The sequence below is a fragment of the Gossypium hirsutum genome, chromosome A01 (assembly GCF_007990345.1).
Source record: "Gossypium hirsutum isolate 1008001.06 chromosome A01, Gossypium_hirsutum_v2.1, whole genome shotgun sequence".
Lineage (NCBI taxonomy): Eukaryota > Viridiplantae > Streptophyta > Magnoliopsida > Malvales > Malvaceae > Gossypium > Gossypium hirsutum.
The window spans coordinates 5,074,984-5,098,540 of NC_053424.1; the positions used below are offsets into that span (position 1 = coordinate 5,074,984).

The window sequence follows — 23,557 nt, forward strand, 5'->3', positions numbered from 1 at the left end:
GTAGGTATAATTTACCGAACCTCGTTAAAACTCTTATGTTCTTTTTGTCCTATTTTTCTTTCAATATTTGAGGGTATAATAGTAGTATTTAATTGTGCTATTAAATTACGTTAGAAGGAATATTCTGACTAAGGAAAGACTTGGTATTTAAGAGATCCTTGTGATCCACCTCTCTTCCCTGGGAATTGAACTTTGTGTGATTTTTTAGTACAATAATTTACACGCTTCCGACCCTATTGGAACAACACCTAGAATAGTTTAGCTATGCAGGCGAACCAAACATAACGTAAGTATTTATTTCACCATTTTAAATAATGGGTCATTTGAGAAATCCCTATAAGAGTTTTACTTTTATTTAAGCATTTAGCATCTGCATAACATCACAAACATAGATTAACATATAAAAATAAATAAAAAATCATTATTATCTTTATAATTTTTTAAGAAAAATAAATCAAATCAAATAAATATTTTAAACTAAAGAAATATAATAGATTGTAGGAAAAATATCAATAAATGGGTAAGACAAGAATATTAATGGAGAGTTGAGCGGCCATTTTTGAATTAAGAAATGTGCAAAAAGTCATGAAAGTTAATGAAGGACCCATCTCATTTATTCTTGGGAAGGAAATGTGATAGCTATGTTTGTTGGACTATTGCTTATAAATTTAAATTTTAGTCTAATAATTAAGTTTCTCTCCAGTTAATTAGACTGTTGCATTTAAGTGCCAGAATAGAATATGTAATTCTTATACTTATTGAATTAATTACAACTTTGATCCTTGTTACGATTAGTTTTCAAGTGCCCAAACTCAGAAAAGCGTAAGAAAATATGTAGTCATTGAAAATTGGGCAGCCAGTATTGAAAAATGAAAGTAGCTTTTGTTGTAAAATTGCTTAAAATATTATTCCGGTGATGAAGTTTCTCATGTTAGAAATATATTAGGTGTGTTATACCTTTTGATACATTAATAATATTTTTTAATCCACAAGTAATTTTAAAGATATATATATATATTTTAATATTTTTATAGAATAATTTTTGACTTGTGGAATCTCAATAATTTATACCTAAATCATGTTGTAGTCTATATAAAGAGTGAATTATCTGTCTTGTTATCTCAGTTGTGCTTTCGTTGCTAGCTTTGAAAAACTCCATTTCCAGTGGCTCAATACCCATAATCAAATGGGTAACACTTTCCTCAACTTAGCCCTTCTCATCATCTTCCAATTTTCTATTAGGCCTACTTTCTCCATGAAATTAACCACCATACTTACAGACCAATCTGCGCTTCTTGCATTGAAAAACCATGTTTACGATCCTGAAAATGTCTTGGAAACCAATTGGTCATCTTCTACCCATGTTTGTAATTGGTTTCGTGTTAGTTGCGGATCCAGGCATCATAGAGTCACAGCTCTGAACCTTTCTGGGTTGGGACTCGTAGGCACCCTTCCTCCCTCTTTAGGAAATTTATCATTCCTTTCTCTTCTTTCCATCACAAATAATAGTTTCCATGGTAGATTACCTGTCCAATTATCCAATCTGCGACGGTTGAAACATCTAAGCTTTGGTAACAACAGCTTCAGTGGAGAAATCCCATCATGGTTGGGATCATTAACTGAACTTCGAAGCTTATTTCTAAACCATAACAACTTAAACGGTGTTATTCCTTTCTCTTTAGGCAATTTGTCAAAGTTAGAGATCTGGACTTTGTCTGGAAATCAGCTTTTCGGTTCAATACCCTCCTCCATCTTCAATATATCTTCCTTACAAAAGATGGATCTAAGCAATAATATGCTCTCTGGTTCCATACCTCCTGTTTCACGCGATTTGCTTTCAATAGAACTCATCAATTTCAACATCAATAATCTCACTGGCCATCTTTCAAAGGATATGTTTTGATCATTTTCCGAATTTGAAAGAACTTCACTTGAGTGCTAACATGCTTTCTGGTAGAATTCCAATGAGTTTATTCAAATGCAAAAAGTTACAAATGTTTTCCTTATCATATAACCAATTGGAGGGGAGTCTACCGGTAGAAATTGGGAATTTGAGTATGCTTCAGAGAGTTTATATTGCTCGGAACCACTTTGAAGGTAATCATACTAACTAGTAACTGCTTTTTAAAGGGTTTATATTTAATATATAATAGTCAACTGCACCTTATCTCCTTGTTAAAACACCTTAAGAATAAATTCAAATAGTTACTTAAGCTTGCTGCATCACATCATTCACTATGAATTTATACGCTAACAGTACATAAGCTTTTTCTTTTTCAATCTACTTTGAGATCCTAAGATGAAGGATTAGTTAATGAAAATAATAGTTGAGACAAGTTCGAAGAATTGTAAAATTAAATTAGTTGAGTTTGAAAACAATACCCTTATTAATAAAAACAAGAGTTTAGAATATTTTTTGAATTGACGAGAATAGTTTTTTTTTTCCATTATATTACTAAATTGATATTTAAAAATAATTATAATATTTAATTTAAAATCATTAGATAAAACGCTAAATTAGCCTTATATGTTGTTATTTTAATTGGCTAAATAAGCTTTTTTTTTTAATTTAGAGAAATAGCTCGATTTTGAAGAGATTGTGTGAAAGCGCGTCTAATTGGGAGCTCTTTCTGTACAGGTTAAGTCACATTTTTTTACTTTTTTAATATAATTAGTTTCTTTGGTCATATGATTAAATGTTTATGGTTTTGTCATTGAGTCCCGGGTTTGATTCATCTCTCACTTACATTTGCATTTTTTATTTCATATTGTTTTAAGTTTTTTATTATTTTTAATTAATATTTTAATATATTAGCTCTTTTGGCTAAATGGTTATATAATAATATATTTATCCTTGAGTCCTAAGTTCAATTCCTTCTCTTCTAAACATATTTGTAATTTTTATTTCATGTTGTTTGAAGCTCTTAATTTTTTAATTAATAAATATATTATTTTCAATTTTTTCATTTTTAATTAATATCTCTTTTATTTATAAAATTAAATAATAAATATATATTTTACATATATCATTATGTTAAAAATATTTGAAATTAATAATTCCTTTATATAATATATAAACATCAACTAATCTTTTTGATATATTTTTCTTTATAATATTTATAAGTCAAATATTTATTTTCTCTACGTATATTGTAGGTGTGGTGATTTCTAATATTATAAAATGAAATAATTACTTAAAATATAATGATTAGTTTTGTATGTAAAATATTTCAAGTATTATTGTTTTTTCATCTATATTGTGGGTATGATATTTCAAATATTTTTGCATGTGAAATATTTTAAATGCGCATACAAAAAATATATAATACTAAAATTTACTACACTCATGATATGAATTAAAAAATAAATACTACACATATAAAAATTATATTTACTAAAAATAATGATATTTGTAATAATTATTTGATTTTATAAATAAAAGAGATGTTAATTAAAAATATGAATTAAAAATAAAAATCGAAAATAATATTTTTTATTAATTAAAAATAAAAAAGCTTGAAATAAAAATTACAAATGTGTTTAGAAGAGGAGGAATTGAACTTGGGACATAAGGATAAAATCATTATTTTTTAACCATTTAACCAAATGAAATAATATATTAAAAAAATTAATTAAAAATAATAAAAAGTTTAAAACAACATAAAATAAAATAAAACTACAAATGTGAGTGGGAGAGGAATTGAACCGAGGACTCAAGGATAAAATCACTAGCATTTCACTACCTGACCAAAAAAACTAATTATATTAAAAAAGTCAAAATAATGTGGGTGTGCTTTCTTGCCACCTGTGCAAAAAGCGCGTCCACTATCTCTCTCCAAAATCGACTTATTTCCTTAAATTTCGATTAAAATTTGAAAACAAATAGCCTATTTAGTCAATTAAAAAAAACCCAGCATATAAGGCTAATTTAGCCTAATTAAAAAGTTGAGGTAAAATAGAAGTTTTGATAATTATACAATTATAAATAATTATAATTTAATAAAAAATGTGATAACTACACATTTAAAATTAAATTAAATTTACAATTATTAGTTAGAAAAAGTTTGATGTAATTTTTTTTAATTTTAAAATAAAATTATTATTTGAATATAATTCTAAGCATAACATACCAGATTAAATTTTGATAATTAGAATTATACTTTAATTATAATTTTTAGTTAAAAATTCTAATTTAATTTTGATATTATTATAAAAAAATGATTTTTTTATTTTTATTTTTAAATTTTGCTAATTTTACTTATGTAAATAGAGTTATTAATTGAATAAAACTCTAAGCATCTTAATTATCACTTAATTACTATTAGATTTATATATTAATTAAAATTTAACTTTAGTCTTATAAATATAACATTCAATAGTTAGGTATATTCAATCAAGTAGCTCACAAAAATTACCGGTAAAAAAATAACATTCAATAGTTAGGTATATTCAATCAAGTTAGAATTATATATATAAAAAATGAATGGAGTATTAAAGTAATGGTTCATCGGATAGACAATATCGAATCATATTCGAATAACAATGACACCAAAGAGAGATAAAATATTATTTTAATTGATAATGAGTTAATATAATATTATGATATTATTTTTAAAATTGTTTTTGTAAGCTGTTTATACTATGCGAAGCAAACAATCTTAAATCCGTTCTTTTTATTTATCATTATTTGTTTGGTGCAATGAAAAACATTTAGTGAATTTGTTTTGAAAAAAAAGTCAAATTTCAACAAATAATTTTTAACAGTCACCATTAAATTTAATCATTAATTTAGTGTAAGTATCTTTTATATTTACTTTCTTTATATAGTTCCAAATTTGTATATTATTTTAATATTTTTATGTATTAATTTATTTTCATTATTTTAAAGTTATTCTATCCTCTCAATTATTTTTAAAAAATAATTGACCTTTAGAATAAATTAAATTAATCCTAATTTTTTTAAACTAAAGAAAATACTCTTCATTGTTAATTATATTACTAAATTAACATTAGAATAATAATTTATTACTATTATTACATGATAATAATAAAAGAACGTTAATTAAATATTAATTAAAATGATAGTATATTAATGTGAAATTAATAAATTTAGTAATATCTTTTAAAAGCTCTACTTAAAAAATAGCATAATATATTATTAAGTAATAAATCTATAAAAAAATTGAATATAATTACATAATTTAAAATAATAAAAATTTCTTGACATTAACATTATATATATAAAGATAATATCATTATATTGGTAATCTAATTTATAATAAATAAATAAATTTATTTATTGTTAATTTTTATGTTAAAACTCAAAAGAAATTAAATATACTTTATAATAAAATTGAATATTTATTTTTTTATAAATATTAGTTGTATTTTCATTTAATATAAATTTTTACTTAATAAACAGTATAACTCATATCTATTTTAAAATATTTAATACCTAAAATTACATGTAATGCAGTGGAAAGAAGAAAAAGAATTAATGTAAATATTAAAGAAAAACTATAAGAGGAAGATATTTTTTCTCGAAATTCAAATCCTAAATGGACCTTTATTCCATTAGTATTGAAGTCTGCAATATGATGTGAAATTCCTTGCTAATGATGCTTTATCTAATCTATTGCAATATTGTGGAAGAATTCTAAATTTGATGTACAATTTTATTTTCTTGTAGGTGAAATTCCAAGACATATTGTGAATCTTACTCTTCTTAGTGTGCTCGATTTTCCCGATAATAACTTTACAGGTAAATGGATAGAAGAGAAGTAATTTTTTTATATTAAAGTTGTTTCATCATTATCTTTATATTTTAAATTTCTTTCAACTTTCAATCTAAAAATTCCAATTTAAAGTTATTGAAGATATTTTAATATTTGTAATACGTTTATAAAAATATTTTAAATTTGTATTTTATATTAATAATGTATAGAAAATACACACCACCAGTGTTTAAAATACAAACTCTTCTATTTTTCGATATTTGTTTGATAAAAATTATGGCAGGCACAATACCTCATCAAATTGGCAACCTACAGAATCTAGAGTACTTGCATTTGGGAGCCAACAATATCGTTGGTTCTATTCCTCCCGCAATATTTAATATTTCAACCTTGTCGATCAATTTACTTGGAATTAAATCAGCTCTCTGGCCATCTTCCACCTAACGTGGGCCTTTGGCTTCCGAACCTGGAACAGTTACATCTTGATATAAATCAACTTTTCGGCTCATTCCCAATGTCTATTTCCAATGCCTCTCAGCTTACTAGTCTTGATATATCAAGTAATTACTTTTCAGGGACCATTCCTGACACTCTTGGCAATCTAAGAAATTTAAAGAGACTCAACTTGGAGACTACTAATTTAAGTTCCTCAGGAATGAGCTTTCTCTCTTCATTGACAAACTGTCGAGGCTTGGAAGTCTTGTGTTTTGGCGACAACCCACTAATCAGCGGTAAACTTCCAGGTTCCATAGGGAATCTCTCAAGTTCTCTCCAAAAGTTCTATGGTCCTGCATGCAACATTAGGGGTAGCATCCCAAGTGGATTTGGAAACTTAAGTCGCTTGATAAGTATCTATCTGTCCCATAATAAACTGACAGGAATGATTCCTACTACAATTGGAGGATTAAAAGAGCTTCAAAAGATTTCTTTTCATCACAATAAGTTGGACGGACCTATTCCATCTGATTTATGTCATCTAAAGAAGCTGGCTTTTTTGTTCTTATCAAGTAACAAACTGTCAGGACCAATACCTGCATGCTTGGGTGGTCTCATTGCTTTAAGGAGTCTATATCTCGACTCCAATATGTTTTCTTCGACAATACCTTCAACCTTGACAAGGATTAGTGATCTTCTCATCCTGAACTTGTCCTCAAATTCTCTAAGTGGTCCACTGCCAATTGACATTGGTAAGTGGAAGGTTTTGACTAGTATGGATTTGTCGAATAATCAGTTATCGAGTGATATCCCAATTGGAGTTGCAGATCTCCAAGACGTGACTTATTTCTCTTTATCCAACAATAGAATCAGAGGTTCTATTCCTGAGTCATTTGGTAACTTGTTGAGTTTGGAGTTCTTGGATTTGTCAAGAAATAATCTTTCCGGTCAGATTCCCAAGTCTTTCGAGAAGCTTCCTTATCTCAAATATTTCAATGTCTCTTTCAATAGACTTCAAGGAGAAATTCCTAAAGGAGGATCATTTGGAAACTACTCATTCGAGTCGTTTAAAGGGAATGAAGCATTGTGTGGTGCAGCTCAACTTCATGTTCCAAGTTGCAAAACTAGACGTCTTAGAAATTCCAAGGTGAGAACAAAGCTTATAATATTTGTAGCACTACCAATTGCCTCTGCAGTATTAGTGGTTTCTTTAATTATCATTATCTTGCGAAGAAGGAAGAGAAAAGACAGATCGACAGCTCAAGAAGACTTGACACCTTTAGGAACGTGGAGACGAATTTCATACCACGATCTTCATCAAGCTACAAATGGATTCAGTGATAGGAGATTTCTTGGTACTGGGAGCTATGGTTCTGTATATCAAGGGACTCTCTTAGATGGGATGGAAGTTGCAGTAAAGGTATTCAAGTTAGAGTTAGAAGGAGCTTTTAAGAGTTTTGATGTTGAATGTGAAGTTCTTCGCAACATTCGTCATCGAAACTTAATCAAAATCATTAGTAGCTGCTCTAATGATCTTGATTTCAAAGCTTTAGTTCTTGAGTTCATGCCTAATGGGAGTCTTGATAAATGGTTGTATTTCAACAATCATTTTTTAGATATCTTACAAAGGTTAAACATAATGATAGATGTTGCATCTGCGCTAGAATATCTCCATCATGGTAATGCAACGCCTGTAGTTCACTGTGATTTAAAACCTAGCAATGTTTTATTAGATGAAGATATGGTTGCACATTTGGGTGATTTCGGGATTGCAAAACTCTTATGTAAAGAGGATTCAATGATACATACCATGACAATGGCGACTATTGGGTATGTAGCACCAGGTGATACTTCTAATTCTATTCCAAAATTTTTCTCTTTACAATGCAAGTATAGGATGTGGATAACAGAAGGGATCATGTGTTAGAAGTTTGAATTTTAAACGTATTGAATGTCTCTTTTTAAGGAAGCAATTAGATTAAACCCAAGATTAAATATAGCATGGAAACATATAATGATTAGATATTTTATAACATTTTTTATTATCAAGATATCATTGGATATTAATAATGTTCTTTTAAATTCATATAGAGTATGGAATTGAAGGAATTGTTTCAACAAAAGGTGATGTCTATAGTTTTGGTATTCTTATGATAGAAACCATCACGAGAAAAAAACCCACAGATAAAATGTTTGCAGGGGAACAGAGTTTGAAAATTTGGGTGAAAGAGTCAATATCATCTCCACTAAATCAAGTTGTAGACACCAATTTGTTGTGCACTATTGGGAGCGAACGTTCAGCAGCCAACAATTGTGCCTTATCCATTTTGCATGTTGGCTTAGAATGTTCATTAGAGTTACCAAATGAGAGGCCTAATATGAAAGAGATTGTTACGAAGCTAAACAAAATCAAAGTGAAGTTTTTAGAGGATATTGAAGGGGGGGGATGAAGAGTGCATTTGTTAATTTGACTAAAATAAATATATGCTTTATTTTTATTCAATGTCTTTAATTAGTATTTATTAAGATTCTTGGAAATCTTACTCATTTGGAAGTAATGTTAGTTGAGTTGATATAAATATTATAGGTTCATTAATTCGATTCTCTATCCAATCCTTCGTTGGACTTTAGTTTTAGCTCTTTTATATATTGATTAGAAGTTATCTAGCAAAGATTCCATTGATGAGCAATGATATTACTAGCAATGGAGTTCGTCACAGCTCCTCGTCCCAAGTTTTTAAGTACATTTTTTCCCTTTTCTTTTCAATTAGGTGTTTTACTGGTGCTATTTGATCATTTAGCCATCGATGAAATTGTTTTTCTGTGTGATATTCTATAACTACTTCAAATCATTTTTGGGGAACCTTCTTAGTATTCAAATTCTTGGGCAAATCGGTGATATTACTACACTTGAATGTTTGTAAATTATGGAAAAAAAAACTCTATCCAACTAAATAAATTTGCCAATAATCCTTACTCTTTTGATTGGACCAAGACAAAACAAATGTTGAATAATATGAATATTAAAACAATCCATCCAACGAAGAGTAAGTCAGTCCATCAAATCAAGATTACTAGATTGAGTGAATAGTTTGTTAGAGAATGCCCAACCAATAATGAGATGCTTGTAATAACATACTCATTTTACCTTGTTATTAATATAAGACATTGTCATTGTTATTTCGGTTTCTTTTTCTGTGTATATAAATAAATTGATCAATAATAAAGTCCTTAGAATAATATGATTATTCTTAAAAGGTCGTTAGTCAAGTATTATTGTAGGCTCAAACAATGATAATGCATTGAGACTAATGTGTAGTTGATTGGAAATGTATGTTTTTATGTTACGCTTTTACGGTAATGCTCTGTAACAATATTTCGGCAATGAATGCGAGTTAGCGGGTGTTACAAGTCTACTTAGAATATCAAGAAATATGAGATTGGACTATGCAAGTGTGACTATTCCATAACTTGTGTCCAATCTAGATATTAAGGATAAAATGATATAATATATGAAAAAATTATCACAAAAAGGTTATCTCAAATCACGACTTCTTGTAACTTGGGTAGCAATGATGCATTTCTAGATACCACTCATTGCTTGTAATATTAGAAACGTTCTAATATTACTACTAATGTTACAAGAGCCTATAGGGTCACACCCTATAGTTGAAGTGAACAGAATCCAAATGCAGAGGCAAGGGCGTGTGTCCAGACCGTGTGACTCACTGTTTATGATTTAGGACCACTTAGACCAAAGACACGAGCGTGTGTCCAGGCCATGTGACTCACTGTTTACAAATTAAGACCACACGGGCAGACGGCACGAGTGTGTATGACACACGAGTGTGTGTCAGGCCGTGTGGCATGTAGATAAATCTAGAACTTGTCTTTGAGATCGTAAGTGTTGTTTGAACAAACACTGGTCTCCATAATGTATTTATGATCAGAATTAGATTGTATGAGTACTATCTGATGCTTTGAGACTGAGATATGAATTATATAAATGTATACGTACTGTGATGATTGTTAATGATATTGCTCTGTATTACCTACCTATTAATTGAATCAGAATAACTGTACATATGTTGTCGACATCTATAATCTGCATTTCCATTGGTTGGGAATTATATGAATGAGGAAGTAAATTGTTTTGATTCAGTGGCTCAGCTACAATTTATATGTGAACCTGACATTTTGTCGCTATTTGATTTGGCAACTAGTTTGGGTCTTAGTAAACTTGTCGTACTGACACTATAGGGTGTGTAGGGTTGGATGGGTGTTAAATGCCCTTAATGGTATGTTGGGATAGTCGGAGATAGTGTGTAGCAGATGAGGTAGGAATAACTGTATGTGTTTCTGATCTGTTTTGTATCTAAACTGGAATTGTTTTTGTCATATAACAGATATGTTAAATCTGTATTAAATGTTTTTCTGATTCTGACAAAAACTTGGACTTCGAGGACTATTTTTATAATCATGCTTAGTTAAATTTATTTCTATCATGCACTGGGTTCACAACTCATTTCGTTGTTGACTGAATTTTAAGTGGTTCACAGACTTGAACGGGTCAGTGTTGTGGGAGCTCGGTCAATCTGCTTTATCTTTCCTTTTGATTATACTATTAATAATTTCAGTTTTCTATAGTAATATGAAGTTTTAGGAGGATTGAATGGTTGGTTGATTGCTATGATTGTTATAATATGTTAAATGTTTTTTAAATATTTGCATTTATAAATGTGGGTTTCTAGTATCGACAATGTAACTCTTTGGACTTGGTTTAAATGTCTAGGCTTGGTTTAGGGTGTTACAAATAACAACAACGACGCAAGGAGCTTGTCCTATTGAAGCAACAACGAGGCTTCAAGATTCAACACCAGCTTGCCTTCTTGATTCGACACAAAATGAGGTGGAGGCTGAATAGATCTATCGACAAATTCAGTGAGTTCATATCCTTCTATTATGAGCTTGATGTGTTGCTGCCACTGGATAAAATTGCTTTCATTGAGCTTAACTATATCATGTTTAGGAAAGCATTGCACTAAGTGAGTCTTACCAGATTCAGAGTAAACCAAAGGTGCTGGATCACATGCAGGTGGAGAATTGGCATAATTGGCAGAGACAGAATCAATAGAATGAGCCATGAGATCGGAGCCAGAACATAGTTCCAGGATCTAGGCGAATGATATCATGAAAGTGTATGAGACAATATGGAGAACTATGACTGGTAAATGAATATTTTTACATTTGAACTATAGTGTATATTGCATACTCTTGATTATTGTTAATACACGTATTTATACTACGCTATAGAGACTCAACTACTACTAACTAAATGTTAACAACCTACTAATAATCTAAACTACCTAATTAATTTACAACTTCTTGATATACTCTAACAGGTGGAAGAATCAATATCATCTTCGCTAAATCAAGTTTTAGATACCAACTTACATAACAGTATTGGGAGGAAACGTTTAGCAGTTGACAATTGTAACGCCCCAAAATTCTTATTTTTTTCTTAAAATGTGACACAAATGTGTATTTGTTTCAATGGTTATGTGTTCTCTCTGTGTGTGAGAGGTTTTAAGTTTAAGCTCTGTCTTTGAAAATTTTGTTATTTTTGGAATCAAGCCCTATCTTTGTTCAGTGGGCTTATATTAAATTATTTATAAAATTATAATAGAATAGGCCTGTTGGTCTGGTGGTTAAGTTGAGTGTTAGTTGGTTGGAGATCTTGTGTTCGAATCCCTGTGCGAGCGTGTGTATTATTTTTGCTCGGTTATCAGACAAAATTTTGGTTGAATTAAAAGCCTGAGAAGTGGATTAGTGGAAGGAAAATAAGGGATTTGGGGGTTATCAGAATTGTCATTTTTTTCTTTTTGCAAAACTTTCTCCTTCCTCCTAAGGGAAAAAACTGACGTTAATCTTCTGTTCTCTGCCGTTCCTTTGTTTTATTTTTTCTTTATTCTTCGTTTCTTTTTGTTTTGTCAACCGTCGCACTTTGGTTCTTGTTATTCTCGTTTTGTCACACGACTTTGGTAAGTGAAGTCTTGTCATTTAGTAACTTGTGTTTTTGTTTTTCAAACGTTGAATGGGGTCTTATGGTTGTTTTGACAGTAAAGAATCGAGGAGACCAAGACTTTACTCTTGCGGAATTATAGTCAATTGCTCGAAGTGTTGGGGTAAGGGACGAATGGTTTAATTGAACTGTTGTCAATGTTGTGGTTTCAGGTGAATCGTGAATAAAGACTGATTGTGGAGTTTAAGTTGTCGATTTCAGGTGCTGGTCTATTTTGGAGTGCTTTTGCATCGAAAATGTATCAGGTGTGTACCCAAAATGCAAGAAAACGGGTTTTTGAAAAAAGCTAAAAACCTTACTGTCGATGCCACACAGCCATGTGGTAGGCCGTGTGCGACGAAATAGGCGTGTGATCGACGAAGGCCAAGCCGTGCACTAGACACGACCGTGTGATAGCCAAGTAGGCCGTGTGCGACACACGGGCTCGACCAAAGTGGGCCGTGTAGACCACACGGGCATGTAAGCCCACACGGGTAGTCCACATGGGCGTATGGAAATCTGGGCCAAGCCGTGTGATCCACACGGGCAAAGGCTAATCTGGGCGTGTGGGCCCACACAGGCAAACCACATGGGCGTGTGGGCCCATTTAGCTAAAATGTTTCCTAGATTGCACAGGTCGCCCAAGTCGACTATGAAGCTACTGTAGGGTCAGTAAGCGCTTCTTAGACCCTAAATCGTGTGATCTGAATATACAATGTATGTATTGAGCATGTTAGATTTATGCATGTTTACTGATCTATATGTATGACTGATAACTGGATGTTAGCATGTATTCTGTATATCTGCATTGAGCATGTTGAGTTGCATCTGCATTGGGGTGGGATGATTGATTATACTAAAAGGTTTTCATGCGTATTATCTAGCAGCTCAGCTGCAATATTACTGATAAGTGCCGCATTCGGTACGACTTGGTGTGTAAGGTTGGATGGGTGTTTTGAACCCCACATGGTGTGTAGGGATGGTCGGAGATGGTGTGTAAAGGTTGGTGGGTAGGATACTGATTTCTGTTACTGTAATGCATACTGATGGGCTAAGGCCCTAATTTATATCTGGAACTGTATCTGAATGGGCTAAGGCCTAAACTGTATTTGAATCTGTAATGGGCCAAGGCCCAGACCGCCATTGACTGATAACTGTTGTTTGACTGTATGCATGTCTTCTGTGAGGATTACACACTGAGTTTACGTAAACTCACCCTTTTCTGTTTTATCTGTACAGGTAATCCCCAAACTTAGATGGATCGGTGCGGCAAAGGACTCGACGATGACCACATGATTATTGAACTACTTTAATTTTAGTTATGGTATTTATTTCCTATTTATTTTCTGGGGTATTTTTGTTGTAATTGAGACTTTTAGACTCTTTGCTTTTGATTTGGATTTTAACTGTTTTCATGAACTTTTGAACTGCAACGAAAACTCGATTTTATTAAACACAACATTTTCCTAAAACGTGAATGATTTTCTTTAAATATCACGGTTTTAAAAAGCTTCCGCTACAGAATATGTTTTTTTAAACGAATCAAATTAACGAGAAAATGATTTTGAATTTGACGAGAGATAGATAGAAGATAATAAATGAAAACTGTTTTGACTTGATAAATTCGATTTTAAATCCTTTTCCATGTGACATCGCCAGATTTAGCCATAACGTTTAGGCCGGGTTTGGGGTGTTACAACAATTGTGCTTTAGCCATTTTGCAAGTTGGCCTAGAATGTTCAGTAAAGGCTCCAGATGAGAGGCTTGATATGAAAGAGGCAATTACAAAGTTAAAAAAGATTAAAGTGAAGTTATTAAAGGATATTGGATGGGTTCGATGAAGAAGCAATTATTAAAAATAAACTTGTGTTTAGTTTGTGATTTATGTGGTTTTTATCTTTTGTTGTTTCCATGACGACATATGCAAGTCTTCTAATTCATGTATGTCTTTTACCTTTTGTTAATGTGTTTTGTTCTTTGATTGAGACCTATAACTTTGTAGTATTGTTCTCTCTATTATTAATAAATCCTCTTCGATTTAGCAAAAAAAAAAAAAAGTAAATATTGGTTATTGGCTGATGGTTATGGCGCTCTCCCTAAGTGTGGTCTGAGTTCAAGTCATACTAGTTGTGTTATTGTTAGGGATTTATTCTCCTTTTGTAATTCATCAAAAAATAAAATAAAATATAAACACGGATATGATTTTGTTGGCTTGGTATATGCTTTTAATTTAGTTTTCTTTTAATAAAGCATGTAGATCATGCAAGTCTAAAGGTGTAATTTACTTAGGGTGAGTTTGGATGGGCGATTGGGTGTGGTGCAGTGCGTTTAGCTTACTTTTTATCTCACGCTACAGTATCGCTACAGTATCTAATCTCACCGCCATCGCTATTTTTACACTAACCGCAGGTAAACACACCGCCCATCCAAACTCACCCTTAGTCGATATGAGAAATTATTTTATGGACTCTTTCCACCAAATCATCCATGGTCCCATCCAATTAAAAGAAAATACATCATCTTTTTTTTTTTCATATCATATGTACATTTGGACTAAATTTCTAAATAAAAAATTATGTATCTTCTTTTAATTGGACTAGACCATTAATAATATGGTAGAAAGGGTTCATAAATTAATTTTTTAATCGATACAAATAAGAAAAAAATTATAACTTAGTCCTTACATAGGTTTGATCATAATCCATAAAATTAATATTAAGCTACCTATTATTATTTATTAAAAATTTTATCATAATCCATAATTATATGATTACAAGACATGAAAAAATTATTTTAAAAAAATAAAATGAAACACTAATACAATGTGAATACCCAAACATATGAAAAGTTATATTAATAAAAATATTAGTATTTGATACATTGATAATATACTTTTTATTTCACAAAACAATTTAAAAAAGTTGTCATGCATTTTTTTCTTTTAAATATTTATTTTATAATATTTTATTACACTCATATAAAACACTTATCAACCCTCCAATCCTGCTTGTAGAGTCTAAAAGCTCCACTGTAAATTTATCAAATATTTTCTCTTAATAAAAATATTAACTTCCAAAAGTTTATATAATACATCACAAATACATTAAAGGACATATGTTAATTAGAGGCGCTCATGAGTTGGGTCGGGTCTAAGCATGATATTAACATACTTTATGCTTGTCCAAGTTAGGCCCGACCCAAAATCTGGGTCTAAAATTTTGCCCAAACTTATCCATATTTACAAAAGATTAACTCAAACTCATTTTAGGTCTGTCCGTATTATTTTTAAATTTAAAAAAACACATTTATATTATATTATAAAATTTTATTTATTGAATCTTTTTATATAGTCATCTTAACATTATTTTAATATTTACATTAGAGTAGTATTATATATTTAATATAAGTTTATTTTTTATGTATTTTAAATTATATAATGTATATATAAAATAAATAATATGAAGTAATATAAACTTAAAACGGGTGGGGTTGGTCTAGGCTTGAGCCTTGAAAGTTCAAGTTTGAGTTCGACCCATATTTTAAATTGGTCTAATTTTTTTTCAAACTCTATTTTCAAACATAGTATTTTTTTTCGAACCTTCTCAAATTTAAAACGAATAGCCTAGCACATTAACTGATATAACGTTAATACATATCCACAAGTTTTTGTGATTTTTCATCCTCTGCCCTAATAATTAAGGCCTTTAATAAAAATGTCCATCTTGTTAACACTTGGGCCCTTTTCGGGCCACATTTTACAAGAAGGAATGATTAAGGCCTTCAAGTTATAGGGTAAAATATATCTTCTGAATTATCAAATTTTAGTTAGAAGGAGGCTTTAAGTGCTTTAAGATTAGCATTTGAGTTATTGTATAAAAGGAGTTTTTTTACATGTTGTACAAAAGTTAAACATAATGGTAGATGTCAGATCAACATTATAATATATATCCACTGCGATTTAAGTGAAGATATGGACGCAATTTTACGTCTTTTTGGCATCTCAAAACTCCTAATTCAATCGGTTGGTAAATTCTAGTTAAAGTTGATCAAAGTCGATAATTTTTTAAATTTTATATATTTTTATTTTTCTAAGTTTGAATAAATTTTTACTTTATTTTTTATTTTCAAACATTTTAGCTAATTTTTTTAATTTCTGAATCATATATTTTTTAATTTCTAATTTTATAAAATTTCAAACAGGTTTTCAAAAATTTAAATAATCTTTTTATTTTTATAAAAATTGAAATTTTTATAAATATTGAATTTTATATATTTTTCAAATTTTAATGTGCTTACTAATATAGTAGGTATATTCAACTATGACATGACATGTATGAGATGTGTAAAAACTTGATCAATCCACATCATATCATTTCAATAATGTTATAAAAACGGATTTGAATGTACAAAACTTAAACTCCAGTTACCAAGTTGAAAAACAAAATAGTATGTACCAATTTAAATATTAAAATTAAGTTCATTTACTAAGAAGCTATATTTACTTTATTTCTACAATTTCACAATAGAGGTGAGTAAAATCTGATTCGATTAGAAAAATTCGATAAAAAATTTTAAATTTTGAATTAAATAGTTCGAGTTATTCAGATAAACTTGATAAAAAATTAAAATTTTCGGTTTAACTCGAATATAAATTACACAATTTGAGTTATCTAAAAATCCGAATAAAAAAAGGCAAAACTGCATCATCTTGATAAAGTTTATCTTTTATAAAATTAAAAATCAAAACTATTAATTTAAAATGTAAAACAATTATATTGTTTATGTAATTAAATAATCTTATACTTCGTCTATTAATTAAATAATTGGTCCATGTAAATACAACATTGAGTTTAAATAATAGTAGGATTTATTAATTCGACTAGATTTGACTTGAACTTTTTTTACTTTATTCGATTCGAAAAAATTTTAAATTAAGTTCGATTGCTAAAATAGGATTTGTTAACTTAACTAACTCAAAATTTTTTGACTCAATTCGACTTGACGCGATCTAATGCTCACCCCTATTTCACAATATAGAAGTTTTAGGTAATAAAAAAAATAGTGATTTATTTGACCCTCTAATTTTACAAAAAAAAAAGTCATTTTTTTTAAACTTGCGTTACTTGTCAAATCATCCTAAGACGGATGGAAAAATTAAGAGACCTGTTAAGTTTGCTAACCTGGCATACATATAGATTACCACGTGATGCAACATAAGCAATTAATTAATTTTTTAATTTAAAAAAATATAAAAGTATTTTAAAATTTTAAAATTTAATTAATTACAACATGACATCTCATGTGTATACCACGACAGTAAAGTTAATAGAAGTTAACTTTTCTATCCATTTTTAGTGATTTGACAAACATATAAGTTTAAGGGTTAAAAGAAACAAAAAAGTTAAATAAATAATCGAAATAATTATTTTTAAGTTTTGAAGGTGAAATAAATTATAGAAATTTTAGTGAAGAAGGGCATTGAATCATGAGCTTGTATATAAGGATACGCATCGCCATGTAATTGATTCTTCGTGTATATATATATATATTGATTGTTTGGAAGGAAGGAAGGACTGAATTAATTGCACAAATTAGCTAATAGAAAAATGTTAGATCTTTGGGTTTTAACTCAATGATTGGTGCACAATTTTCGACTCTTTTTGAGCAAGAACCCGAACTTCCCCCTTTCACCTAAATTACCAAAACAAGAAAAAGTTAGGCCTTTCATCTTAAATCATATATGAAATGCAAATATGACAGCCAAAAACTTGGCTTGTACTTACTTTATTTGATCATTGAATTATATGAAGAAACAGAATTTTTTTAACGTTTTCTCCAGCTAAAGGAAAAAAAAAAAACAAAAATGATCTTTGACCTTCATGCACAACTTGAACCTGAAACATCTACCAAAAGAAGTAAACAAAATACTTGGCATTACAAAGGAATTATAAAACAAAATTCTGGTCGAAATGCTGCAGTTGAGTTGTATCAACCCCAAGTTCCATGGTAGCTCAACAAAAATCTTTTAAAACCAGCCTAAATTTTAAGTATTTATTTGTTCTAAGTATGATATGACTTAGCCAACATGACGTGAAGCAATCTATCACTGAATTCATCTATATATATGTACCTCGAAATCTAACTGATACAACACACTATCTAAAGCCTTCAAAACCAAGAGATAGAGGTTACTTGGGATCCCAATAATGGCTTGCTTAAAACTTGCTTTGCTTGTAATTGTCTTTGTTTTGATCTATCAGGTACCATCGATGCAATCTAGGAAGCTTTTCAATGGTGAGATGAAAGCAGCAGTCATTTCCCCCAAGGATAATTTGGTTCCAAGTGATATTCCCAAGAAGCCTACAACTGACATAATGGCTGATAACGAAAGGCTTTTTTCTGTTCATCTTGGTAAAATTGATCGATTGTTGCAATCAGCAGTACCAAGTCCTGGAGCTGGCCACTAGCTAGCTAGACTCAGTTGTCTCCCAACTGTAGTTGCCCTTCAATACACAGTATAATATATACGAATTAGCTGCCAAAAACATATATAACTAGTGTACATGTAAGGTTTGTCTTACTCTTATGTTGTTACCTGCAATAATCCAAAATATCTGCAATTTTAATTGAAAAGAATGCTTAAAAATGCTAATTTGCAATGATAAAGTTAATCAATTTGTTCATGAGAAGTATGTTTGTCATTGAAATACGATAAATTATCTTTGATGGAAGATAGTTTCCACAACACCAAGTTCCGAAGAAACTGTTGAAGTCAAACCGACTTTAAGTCGGTAAAGCATGGAAAGAAGATTGGTTCTAAGTCGGTGTAGCGGTGGAGCTTATAAAAAATTGTTCGAGTATGGCGGCAAAGGGAGCATCTAAGTCCGTTAATTTAGGCTATAAATGTAGTGCATGTACGGTGAGAAATAGAAGTGTGTAATGGAGAAAAAGAAAGTGTTTATATATTTATGTTGTTTTCTAGTAAGTTACTTCCTTGAGTAATAAACTTATTTTGGTTTCAGTGTTCACTATGCATCCAATAAATGGTATAGAAGTTTAGTTTGAGGCCATGTTATGATGACGAAAGTAATTCAACTGCACATTTTGAAATTAATGAAGATAGGTTATGATAACTGGAGCCTCCAAATCAAAGATATATTTGGCTCTCACTCAAGATTGCTGGAATATTATAAAAAAGAATATGTTGAGCCTGAAAATGCAGCTGTTGAAGCGGTTTGAGAAGTGAAGAGAAATGGGTACTAAAGGAAGCTCGCAAAAAAGATAACAAGGTTTCAAGGAGTTGACGACTTTAACTTTTGAAAAAAAATTTGGATGCGAAAACATCACTGGAAAAATGGGGTATGTCTGCAATCACTAAGAGCTGAATTTGAGAGGTTGAAAATGAGAAGTTCAAAAAATATTGATGACTGTGTTAGCCGATAGATGGGGTATTGAAAAAATTCTAATAAAAGTCCCTTTTTTTTACAAAGTTTACAAACAGATATCTAATATGTTTCTAACAGCTTGGGACAGATGGTAGACTGTCGATGGCAACCCACTTACACAAGCAGATATATTAATTAAAATTATGCCAACTATATTTGATTTTGTAAGTTCAAAGAATGAAGAATAGGTAACAATATGTTGGAAATATGAGGCTTCCAACAAAATGCGATTCTTGGAAAATGTCATATTAATATAAAACCCCGAATCACCCTGTTTAACACTGACAAATAGATGTGGTAATCCATGCCCAATGTGCTGGTTCTTATAAAGCATAGAAATGGTCTTTCACCTTCATAGACAGCTTGGAGTTGCAAATTGAAAGCTAGATGCCAGAAAAGTTAAATGAAAGCTTAATTTGTTAGTTGTTTTTAGAGTAAAAATATCATGAAAGTCTCTGTTTTGTCCGCTCTATTTAAAAAATAGATAAATTGATCCTTAAACATTAGATCAAATAATAAATTGGAGATTTTTGTTAAAATTTTTATATATTTATATTATTAAAAATTGGTGTAACTAATGGAATTACTAACCAATGACATATGGCGTGCTACGAGTACCTCATACTAAAATGCATGAATCATTTTTTAACCATAGAAATAGATAAAATTTTTTAACGGATGATCAATTTACTTTTTGATTTAACATATTTAGATTAATTTACTCATTATTTGAGTAGAATGAGCAAAATACAATCCAAGCATATATTTTTAGTCACAGATATCCGTAGACATTGCATGAATACTATTGGATCAAGCCGGCTAAGTAATCAATAAATGCCCACCATTATAAATTCCATGAATCTCTTATTTCATTCCAAACATGTAATACTTGACTTAGCCAACACGTTGCCATCTGAATCCTTTGCAGATATATATATATATATATAAACCTTAATTCCACTTACCTTAAGCAAGGCCTCATTATACACTGCATCAAAGGGTCACTCACTACTGAAATAAGATATTCCCTTCTCCTTCCAACTCTAAGATGGCTCGTTTAAGCATAGTTTTGATTATCTTTCTTTTCTCTTTTATCATCCAAGCACCATCATCAGCTGAAGCTAGAAAGCTAATGATGAACTTGCAGGAAACAGCTGAAGCACTTCCATTGAACAAAAATGTTTTCGTAAGTGTTAAGCAAAGAGAACCGACACCAGCAGTTTCTTTTAGAAACAAAGACCACGAAATAGTTGATGAGTGTTGTAGGCCCCTTTCTATTAAACTCGAAAATCCTTCATATTAAATCCCAAAACCCAACACATTAAACTAAAACCCAACAAATTAAACTCAAAATTTTACCCAAACCCGAATAGCCCACTAAAGTCTAACCCAAAACTAAACTTAATTACCTAGCCCAAGCCCAATACCCATTACACAATTTTTTTGAAACCCTAATCTACCCTAGCCGCCTCTGCCTTTTGACCAACTCTCTGACTCCTCTGTTACCATCCACTCTTCCACCGGCCACCTGCTCTGCTGCTTCCAACCACTGCCTATGCTTATCCTTGCAAGCAATAAAGAAGACAAGACAGATATAATAGAAAATAGGTGTAAAAGGGTTATAAAACCCGAATCAAAAACTGTAAAGAGCTTGGATTTTCGGGATCAATACAAAGAATATTTTAATATACTCAAGAAGATTCAAAAAATATAAAGACAATACAAGAGTAACATCCAAGCAACCGAATACCAAAGAGTGAAGAATCAAAAGTGGAAAAGCCTAAGGTGATTCTGTTTTCTTGTTTTAAATACTATTTTAGGTTCATTTTACATACACATCTAGTAAAACTACACCAAATATACAAAAATATAAAAGATAAAATACTAAAAAAGAAGAAGCTTTTACCTTTTCCGGCCATCGTGCACGGTGGCCGGCGCCGGCAACGGTCCGGCGATCGGACCGGTGACCGGCCCACCGCCGGAAATCCCCTTCCCCCTCCCTTCTCTCTTCCTTCTCTCTTCTTTTTTTTCTTTCTCTCTCACCAAAAGATTTTTTTTTGTTAATTTTAGGCCTTATATAGCCTTCCAAAACGACGTCGTTTTGGGGGCTACTCTTTAGCCCCAAAACGGCATCGTTTTGGTCTAACCCGTTTGTTGACCCGACCTGCTCCAAGGAACCGCGTGTTTTTGCGGAAGGGTCTAATTTCGCGAATGACCCTTCCGCTTTTTAAGCGTTCTGCAATTTAGCTTATATGTATTTATAAATTGGCCCTAAAGTTTGTAGCGTTTCGCAATTTAACCCCGTTCAATGCTGTGTGTTTTAAATGCCTGGGGAATTTGCTCTTTCACCCCCTGATATTTTTAGCGCACATGCAAATGGGCCCTTCTTCCTTTATTTCCTTTTAAATTTGCCCCAAAACTTTGTTAGCATTCCAATTTTAGTCCTTTCATATTCATTTTTGTTTCTTTATTAAATTTTGTTATTATTATTCTAATATTATTAATATTATCAATATATTTATTATTTTTAGTGTATGTTTGCATTATACATGCATACGTATATATATATGGTATTATATTTAGTTACTTTAATTTCATATTGTCATTATTAGCATTATAATATTATATTCATTATTAATACTAGTGTATATTTTATTATGTATGTATATATATTCTTTTTATATAGTATTATCGTTTCTATTATTATATCTATATTTATGTTTATTATTTTCACTATTATTTTTTTATTATACGTATATGCATATAGATGTTTTTTAGTACTTATTATAAGTAGATTAATTTCTTACTATATTATTATTTTTTTTACTCATCTCTTCATTATTTTTTATTTATTATTTTAAATACTCTTATATTATGTATATTATTCTTTTTAAATATTATATTTTCTATATATTATGTATACATTTTTTATATATTACGTATATATCTTTTAATATTGTACTTTTATATATATCATGTATATATTTTGAATACTATATTATTTTTTCTATTATCTCATGTTTATTATATTATGCTTTTTAATACTATATTTTTTTAATACCATATATATTGTGTTTATTCTTAATACTATATGTTGTATGTATTTTATATATATATAACTATATTATACGTATATATATGTATATTATGAATGCATTTTTAATAATATTATGTTTTATATATATATGTGTGTATACTTATGTAATGTTATTAATAGTTGTTTTTTAATATTATTATTATTTTTAATATGTATAAACTATGTAAATATATTAATACCTTATTATGTATACAATTTTTATTTATATATACATATCTTTTTAATATTATATCTTTATATATGTCATGTATATATTTCTAATACTATATTATGTTTTCATATATATATTATGTATATACATTTTTCAATATTATATATGTATATATTTTTCATATATATGCGTATATATTTATGTAGTATTATTAATAGTCTTTTTTATTTCTAGTATGTATACATTATGTAAATATTATATTATGTATGTATATATATACATTTATATATATTATGTACATTTTTAAAAAAAATATTATATTGTTTATATATTATTATGTATATATTTTGATATCTTTAGTTATATATTTCTTTATACTATCTTATGTACATATTCCTAACACCGCTGTTAATTTTATATATATACGTACTTATGTAGCATGTGTATAGTTTTTATATATATACTATTATCATTCTAATATAGGTATATATTGTATATATTGTATATATATTATGTACTTATTTTTAATGTTTTTATGTATATATTTCTTAAACTATTCCATCTACGTATTTTTGATAATATTGTGTTATATATATACATTTTTCATATTATGTTATATATCTATCCTTTAAA

General features: G+C 29.8%; 2 protein-coding genes across 7 annotated transcripts; both read left to right on the plus strand.

The window, feature by feature from the left end:
• The first annotated feature begins 1,186 nt into the window (after positions 1-1,186).
• LOC107940607 (putative receptor-like protein kinase At3g47110) lies at positions 1,187-1,903 on the plus strand. The gene has a single exon (XM_016874046.1). The coding sequence runs from the start codon at positions 1,187-1,189 to the stop codon at positions 1,901-1,903; it is 717 nt and encodes a 238-aa protein (XP_016729535.1).
• A 40-nt stretch (positions 1,904-1,943) lies between these two features.
• Positions 1,944-13,389, plus strand: LOC121204564 (receptor kinase-like protein Xa21). 6 transcript variants are annotated; one of them, XR_005899686.1, is made up of 6 exons: positions 1,960-2,097; positions 2,574-2,638; positions 5,690-5,761; positions 10,963-11,397; positions 12,291-12,355; positions 12,454-13,389. XR_005899686.1 is itself a non-coding variant. In XM_041074631.1 (5 exons), exons 4-5 carry the CDS (start codon positions 6,250-6,252, stop codon positions 8,618-8,620), a joined length of 2,124 nt encoding a protein of 707 aa, XP_040930565.1. In that variant the 5' UTR covers positions 1,960-2,097; positions 2,574-2,638; positions 5,690-5,761; positions 6,019-6,249; the 3' UTR covers positions 8,621-8,766. The 6 variants fall into 6 exon arrangements, 4 of the variants coding, with proteins under 4 accessions (XP_040930562.1, XP_040930565.1, XP_040930575.1 ...); XR_005899688.1 differs by having other exon boundaries at positions 10,974-11,397; XM_041074631.1 differs by lacking the exons at positions 10,963-11,397; positions 12,291-12,355; positions 12,454-13,389 and adding exons at positions 6,019-8,014; positions 8,262-8,766.
• Positions 13,390-23,557: the final 10,168 nt, after the last annotated feature.

Coding starts and splice junctions, on each gene's coding strand:
- LOC107940607 (XM_016874046.1), top strand. CDS start 1,187: ATGGGTAACACTTTCCTCAACTTAGCCCTTCTCATCATCTTCCAATTT.
- LOC121204564 (XM_041074628.1), top strand. CDS start 1,944: ATGCTTTCTGGTAGAATTCCAATGAGTTTATTCAAATGCAAAAAGTTA. Junction 2,098..5,689: donor TGCTCGGAACCACTTTGAAG/GTAATCATACTA, acceptor ATTTTCTTGTAG/GTGAAATTCCAAGACATATT. Junction 5,762..6,310: donor TCCCGATAATAACTTTACAG/GTAAATGGATAG, acceptor ATTACTTTTCAG/GGACCATTCCTGACACTCTT.